The following is an 8,338-nucleotide window of genomic DNA, read 5'->3' on the forward strand; positions in this document are numbered from 1 at the left end:
TGGCCCAAATGGTACTTTTAACTTCACTGGATTCTTCTGAAGATTCAATGAGATGACGGACAACAAACTTTCACAGCACCTGAGGCATGGTATGCTCTCCGTAAGCAGCAGTGTGTTTTGTTTTTTGCTTTGGTTTTGTTTTTCTTCCAGTTTTATTAAGGTATAATTGACATACAGAAAATAAGTGTGAGGTATACAGCATGATAATAATCAGCAACGTTGATGACACCAATTCAACTGTTTTTAAGGCATGGTGCACGTGAAATTATTACAAGAACTACAGAGTTTATGCAATGATAATCTATTTCTATTTTTACAACCCGTAGAGTAGAGAAGTAAAGGTGGAAACTGTAGCTGCTGAACTGTTAACACACTAAAACCATAGCTTTAGTCTAAGAATTAATTCTTATTAAAAATTTCATTCCAGTTATTAGAATAGTGTGTTCTAAGTTTTAAAAAGAAACCATAATATAGTGAATGTGATATTACAGTTTCGAGGTGAACAAATCTTATAATTTGTGCAACAGGAAATTTTAAGTTTCATCTATTTTTTTGGTGGTGGTGGTGGTATGAATCCAGTTCTAGTATTAGGCAATTGAGGTTGTTAAGATTTACAGAAAGTTAGCACAGAGTCTTACAGATGACATTTATGAGTTAAAAGAATCAATATTAAAAAAATGTGTATATTCCCAACTAACTCTTTGACATAATAAACACATTTGGCCCTTTATTGACTTTTTGAATTCATTAACCAGACACATCACTAGGCTCAGGCCGTTAAGACTATATATTACTAAATCAGGAAACAAATATTTCATTACAAACACTAATTCCAGAAGACTTCACACCCACATTCCAAAATCTAATTAGATTAATTTCCTAGGGCATACATGTATTCTTGGTAGCTTGCAATTTTTAAGTGTCAAAATAAAGCTTTATTTTAAACTGTGGGCGGTGTTGATGAAACAAGTATGAGTAATACTTGCAGGAAACACAATATTAGCTTAGCGAGGAAGTGGGTGACACTTGAGCAGTCCTTCCAAGAGGCACTTTCCATGTCGCACAAATGTAAAGCAAGAGTTCTGATGTAGTCACACAGGAAGCACAGGCAAAACCGCTTACGGTAGTGAAGTACAGCTTTACCTACCAAAATGCAGGTTTAGGATGATATCTGAGTACAAGGTGAAAGCAACAAACTGATGGGTAAATGTCAACCAGAAAATCACCAGATCTCCCCTGTTTTGTTTAATATCTACTAACCAGAGCGTTGGTGATGGACAGGGAGGCCTGGCATGCTGCGATTCATGGGGTCACCAAGAGTTGGACACGACTGAGCGACTAACTGAACTGAACTGACTGAACCAGAGAGGCAAATATCATATTACTTATAAGTGGAATTTTTAAAAAATGACACAAAGGAACTTACCTACAAGACATAAATAGACTGGGGCTTCCCTGACAGCCCAACGGCTAGGACTCGGCGCTTTCAATACTACGGCTCCAGATACAGCCCTGGTCAGGGAACTAAGATTATGCATGCCTTGAGCAGTGTGGCAAAAAAAAAAGAAAAACAGAAATAGATTCGGAGACATAGAGAACGACCCTACGGTGACCAAAGGAGAAGGGTGTTCAGTTGCTAAATCGTGTCTTGACTCTTTGTGACCCCGTGGACTACAGCACTCCAGGCTTCCCTGTCTTTCACTATCTCAAGGAGTTTGCTCAAACTCATGTCCATTGAGTCAGCAGAGGGATAAATTAGGAGTTTGAGATTAGCAGATACAAACTACTATATATAAAATAGATAAACAACAAGGACCTACTGTATGAACTACATTCAATATTGTGTAATAATCTATACTGGAAAAGAGACTGAAATATATATATATGACTGGATCACTTTGCTATACACCTGAAACATTATAAATCAACTATACTTCAGTTACAGAACATAAAGATAAAAAATAAATTAATATTTTTTAAAAATCTACTATCCAGAGAAGACGGTGCAAACCCTGTTTTAATGGAGAGGTGGGGTTGACAGAACTACATTTGATTTTTTTTTTTTTTTTGGTCTGTCTTTTGAGGTGGTTTTGCTCACCCTAGTTCCAGGATTGATGTCTCCCAAGTCAGTCTTGCCGTGTTTATCCCAAACAGAAACCTCTGAAGGGTTAAAGAAGAAAAGAGCTGGAGGAGAGCTATGAACTGTTGTTAGTACTCTGCTCCATTGAGTGCTGGGCAGTGAGAAAAGCTAATAATTCTCCAAATCCTGCAACTAGTTAATTACGTCAATGTTAAAAAAAAAGAATCAGTATTGTCTAGCTTGAAATTTTAACACACTATAAAGTGCTCTTTATGGGCTTCCCAGGAGGTGCAGTGATAAAGAATCTGCCTGCCAATGTAGGAGATTCAAGAGATGGGGGTTCCATCCCTGGGCTGGGAAGATCCCCTGGAGGTGGGAAGGGCAACCCACTTCAGTATCCTTGCCTGGAGAATCCCATGGACAGAGGAGCCTGGTGTACAGTCCATAGGGTCAGAAAGAGTTGGATAAGAATGAGTGACTTAGCACGCACAGGAGCGTGTCCACACATACACACACACACACACACAGTGTTCTTATATAAACACACACATATGCATCAGGTATCAGCCACATGAACAACAGAAAAGAGACAACTTTTCAAGCTCTACTTTAAAGGTAAAAAAAAATGTCTAGAGGGACTTCCCTGGAGGTCCAGGGGTTAAGACTCCGCGCTTCCGCAGGCCCTCCTCCAGGGGTGCTTGCCTGGAGAATCCCACGGACAGAGGAGCCTGGCAGGCTACAGTCCGTAGCATCGAAGAGACTCAACTTAGCATGCACACACGCTTCCGCACACAGGTCTCTGGGGTGGCCAAAAAACAAAAAAAGGTCTAGACTGTGTTTGTGTGGAAGGAGTATATGAGAAATCTCTGGACCTTCTGCTCATTTTCACTGTGAAACTAAAACTGCTCTAAAAAGTAGTCTATTGGGATTTCCCTGGTGGCCTAGTGTCTAAGACTCCAAGCTCCCAATGCAGAGGTCCCCAGTTCATCCCTGGTCAGGGAATTAGATCCCAAATGCTGCAATTAAGAGTGCAAGCCACGACTAAGACCTGGCACAGCCAAGTAAATAAGCAAATAAATATATATTAAAAAATTTTTTAATAGTCTACTTTTTACAAAAAGGTGCCTGGAATTTTTTTTTTTAATCTTTACACTGCCAAAGCAAAGAAAGGCATTAAAACTACCCTGCCATTACTTTAAAACAGCAAATGTTGGGACTTCCCTGGTGGTCCAGAGGTTAAGACTTCACACTCCCAATGCAGGGGCCCGGGTTCGACTACTGGTCAGGGAACTAGATCCTGCATGCCGCAACTGAGATCCAGCACAGCCAAATAAAAAATAAGTAAATATTAAAAAAAAAAAAAAAAACCAGCAAATATTAAAACAAGAGGGAAAAAAAAGGATTCATTCATTTATTCAATAAGTTATTTCTTGAACTACTACTGTGAGGCAGGTATTGTTCCTGATCCAGTTGGTCGACAACTTTCACTGCTGCCTCTTAAAAGTGAACACCACAATCAATGTCACTATAGCCAACAAATTGTGGAAAGCATTATATGCCTGGCACTGTTCTAAAAACAATATGTTTAAAAGAAAATTAAGTACCATCAACACAGGTGGCTTAACATAGTAATATGTTAACCAATATGTATTAGTTGGGTCTCTGCTTTCTTGTTATTATTTTGGGCTATTCCATTTCTTATTAGCATCAAAAGAAAGAAAGATAGCAGAGAGAACACTAGGAGATAAAAACAGATTATATCACTTAGTAATTTATTAGCCACAAAGAGTAGACCATTGTAAGGCAGGTTAAAATTTCCAATGGATTTATTTTTACTTCACATTAATGATCAAGCTTATAAAAAGTTGAGCTGACACTTCAGTAATGCCTTACTTCTTTTTAATATGCAGATACAAAACCCCAAAAATTCAAAAGAAATTCTTGCTTTGCCATTTCTCCAATGACCAGAGACAACTTGAACAAGTCAGTACAAACTAGATAGCCTCTTAACATGACCTTTTAAACACAGTCTTGAGTAAATGCATTTTGGTTAATCTTGGAAACAAATCTCTTTTTTGACTTTGAGGTTGCAGGCTAGAGTTAAACCCGATTTTACATGCTTTCACTGAAATAGGCAGATTCCCTTCGAAGTATATAAAGCGAAACCACAGGCTCCTGTCAGTCTTACACACAATAGCTATTCAATAAAAAAATTAAAAATTGACTAAAATGCAAATTAGGAAGAGATGTACAGAAATATTTTATTATATCCTGATTACTATATTTTTTAATTTTTAAATTAATTTTAATTTTTAAATTAATTTATTGGAGTATAGTTGATTTACAATATTGTTAGTGTCTGCTGTGCAGTAAAGTGAATCAGTCACACATACATAAGTTGATATATCCACTCTTTTTTACATTCTATTCCCATCTGCTCGATACTCTGTAATGACCCCATCACTTCAAATCATCCATTTTATACTTTGTTACGACCTACTGGTATAAAATAGAAAGCCCCAATTTTCACACAATCTAGTACAGTTATTACAAATCATGGGTTTTGAGTTCATTTTTATGATTGCATGAGACCTTCCTGACATTTCCTGATTTCTCACTATCAGGAATATCAAAATTTATGCCGATGAAGAGGTTAAAAGAAAAAAGAGAAGAGAACGGTTTTACTGTCTACAAAGCAGGATGTGGCTAAGAACAGAACTTTAATGTGAAGTGCACGTTAGAAACACGTCCTTTTGAAAAGCCTATAGGGACGTTGACTTGCGTTCCTAAAACATGTGTAAAACCTGATGGCGTTCGTGAAGGTCTATGAAAGCTGCAAAGACCTGTCGCAAAGAACTCATGGCCATCCAAACCAGAGCTCCATCTCTCTCCATCTAGAAGCATCGTTCTGCCAAGTTAGGCTTGAGTGCACCGTCATTATCTCATTACCCCTGTGCAAAATTCCACAGCCACCATTCAAGGAAAACCCTCAATCAGGGCTCTGCCAGGCCGCCCCATGCACCACACCACAGTCTCTCACCACCAGAGAACTGGAGGTTCGTTTTTCAGAATTCTTCATTTTTTAATCTCACATTTTTCTTCTTTTTTTTTTTAAATTTTCTTTTTTAATCTCAAATTTTAATGAAATGAGGCAACTGAAAACAGACATTTTGGTGCCCTTATGCTTCTTGGAATTTAAACTCAGATTTTGCACTTCTCTTAGTACAAATTACAAGTTCCATTCTTTTCCCTCTATTAACCTCTAAACCACTCAAGGGCAAAGGGCGATACTCTAGTAGAATGCTGTTTTCTTTTTTTTAACTCTTCATGGACAGGTGCTTCCTAGAGACAACAGATAACTAGTTCTTTCTCGTAAACCTTAACAAGTGAGAAAAAATTTCAAGTAGTTTACACACCCTCTCCCTTAAAAATCTTTTCCAGTTATTTTCACTGTAGGAAATTTCAGTCCTAGAGAGTAGAAAACCTGGTATCACGAGCCTTCCTGTACCCATTCCCCAGGTCAGCAGTGACCGGCTCTGGCGCAGTTTCATTTCATTCCCATTCCCATCCACTATCACCCCAAACTCTTTTGAAGCAAATCTAAGGTTTCTTTGTACTTGTATATATTCCATTTCCTACTGATTTTCAACAACTTGCCTTTGCCTTCCTTTCCACCCTCTACCTGCCAAAAGAAGTGTACAGAATAACGCAGGGGATTGAGGCTATTTTATCTGGTGTTTCCTCATAACTACTATCCCACCGCCCACCCCTTTCTGGATCACCTTCTATAACATTCACCAACATCACCATGAAATGGCCACCATGGTGTTCAATCCCTAAACTATAGCCTATTTCACTTGGAAATATATTGTATTCCCTCCTCCCAATAAACCCTTTCTCTTGTTTGAACAAGTGAAAATAAAAATTGTGCCAAAATTTCTATTCTGTTGATAAAAATTTATTCTGATTCGTTCCCCCTAGGGTAAAAAGAGGCAAAGGGAGTGCAGAAGGAATTGAAGAGGAAAGAAATCCAACACTTAAAATGGTAGACTCTGCCTAATTGGCTGTGTATGAATACTTACGACCATCTGCTACTTTAAGAATGAATATTTGCAAACATCAGTCGAAAATTTGAGATCCTTTTAGCCGGGGATGTTTACAAAATGAATTCTCATTTAAGGAAACTACTGCCTTCAGGATTTTGGTATCAATAACAGTAGCTGCTTCTGAGCCTAAGAAGTGGTTATGTAAAAACAATTAAAGGAAAAAAAAATTAATTAAGGGAGGATGCGCTCTGTTTCTATAGCTGCTCTAACCTTTTATTTTGACGTGAGATTTCTTGGCCTCCACTCAGATAGCAACCACCACCCCACACTTTCTTCTCCACACCCTTTACAAATGGAATTCCGAAAGGAGGCACTTTCGAGTTCCTCCTGGGAAATGTCTCATCTTGAGGACGTCTCGGTGCAATAACTGAGATTTCATCTCCTTCTTCCTCTGCACTCCGCTCTGCCCATCGCTTGCCCAGAGATCTCCTTAGGAATCCAGAGGAAGCAAGGAATCCAGAGGAAAACAAGCCCCAGTCCACAAGCCACAGCCTCTCCTCCCCAGGACCGCCAGTGTACCGCCTTGGCATCCGGGTCCGGGGAGAGAGGAGCTTGCACACACCACTCCGCTTGTTTATCCATCCGCGCCCCGGGTTAAACATCCCGGCGGGGCGCTCCCTACCGCATTTCAGACTCTTTCCTCCCAGCGGTTAAAAAATACAAAACTGACCCCGCTAATGCCTCTTCCCGCAGGCGGCAACGCAAGGCGTCCCTCTTAACTCCTACTACTCTCCCCTCCAGGCCGAACGCCGCAATCCCATCAAATCCAAGATATGAGTTGCCCCGGGAGAATCACAAGCGCACCCCAAACCACCACAGGGCAAACGTCCTCGCCACTAGAGGGAAGACACCAGTTCTCACTCACCCCTGCACCCCCAAACCCAAGCCCTGGGATCCGGCCCCGCCAGGGCCGCCCCGCCCCCCGGGAGAGCGCCCGACACACCCGCACCTCCTTGGAGAGACAGCAGGGGACCGCGGGTCTGGGCGCCGAATACCTAACGCAGCCCTGAAAATCCCCGGCCTTCCACGCCCCCATTGAGTCGGCCCGCCGCGCTGAAGACAGGGGGGTCCCGCCCGCGCCTCTGATCGGGAGGTGCGGGGACCCAGATCCGCGTGCCCCTCTCGGGCCGTGGAGGGGACCCACACCAGCGGCCCCTGCTCTGGCCGCCGGGGCGGGGGGCGCGGTTCACACCAGCCCCCCCTCACCTCGGAAGGGCGAATCTGGCGCGCACCTCCCGCTCAAGCCGAGGCCAACGAGAGGCACTCGGACCTGCGCCTCCCGCCAGGGCCGCCGAGACCCCCGACCGGCAAGCGATCTCGTCCACCGGGGGCAGGCCGGCCCGCGTCCCCCAGCCCAGGCGCACCAGGCACCGCTCCCCGACCTCCCTGCATCCTCGCGGGCCCGGCCCCTCACTCACCCAGAGCTCGATGCCCCAGCTCATGGTGCAGGGGGCGGGAAGGGGCGCGCCGCACGGCGGGGCGCGGCTCTCCGGTCCCCCTCCCCAGCGATCCCGTCTCCCCGGGAGATCCCCGCGATCGAGGAAAGTTCGTGCTCCGTGCGGCCGCCGCCTCCTCCGGCTCGCCGCTCCTCGCCTAGGGTCTCCGTGGCGGTCCTCTTCCCCGGTCGCTCCTCGGCAAAATGGCCCGAGGAAGCAGCAGCCGCGGTCTCCGCAGCGCCCGCCCGCCCCACACCCGAGAGCGAGGGGCGGGGGAGGGGAGGGGCGGGGCCTGGCGTCGGAGGCGGGGCCGGCCTGACAGCTCACGCACGCGCGCGCCCCGCCCCCGGCCCAACCTCCCCTCGGGAGCCCCCCGCCCGCATGGCCCAGGGGTCCGGAAGGACTTGGAGAAAGCCGGGGGCCCTGGTGGGACCCCTGGAGCCGCCGTCCTCCCCGCTGCCGTTTGTTTTGTTTTGTTTTGTTTTGTTTAATTATTTATTAGCAGCCACACTCTGTGCTCTTAGGGACAAACCACTCGCCTCTGAACGGAGCCGGCCTCTGTTATTACGGGGGTTCCGCCGAGTAGCCTGAGGTTGCTCCCCTGCGCCGAGCGCCGCTTTGAATTTAAGGACCATGCTTTTCGTTGCTCAACCATCAGAGCTAGCTCGAGCGGGTCTTTTCCCCCACCGCCCGGGAAGCCTTGGAGGCCCGGGGGT

The 8,338-nt window shown here is 44.6% G+C and overlaps 1 protein-coding gene across 12 annotated transcripts in view; it reads right to left on the reverse strand.

Moving 5' to 3' along the window:
- FNBP1 (formin binding protein 1) overlaps positions 1-8,104 on the reverse strand; it is a 135,841-nt gene extending 127,737 nt beyond the window's left edge. For 11 of the 12 annotated variants that reach the window (XM_061433820.1, XM_061433813.1, XM_061433810.1 and 8 more), the window contains exon 1: positions 7,605-7,885. In XM_061433820.1, coding sequence (XP_061289804.1) covers positions 7,605-7,628 — 24 coding nt within the window. In that variant the 5' untranslated portion in view covers positions 7,629-7,885. Of the gene's footprint in view, positions 1-7,604 lie in introns of all 12 variants that reach the window. The other variant, XM_061433814.1, reaches the window with a different exon arrangement.
- Positions 8,105-8,338: the final 234 nt, after the last annotated feature.

Source organism: Bos javanicus, chromosome 11 (genome assembly GCF_032452875.1).
Source record: "Bos javanicus breed banteng chromosome 11, ARS-OSU_banteng_1.0, whole genome shotgun sequence".
Lineage (NCBI taxonomy): Eukaryota > Metazoa > Chordata > Mammalia > Artiodactyla > Bovidae > Bos > Bos javanicus.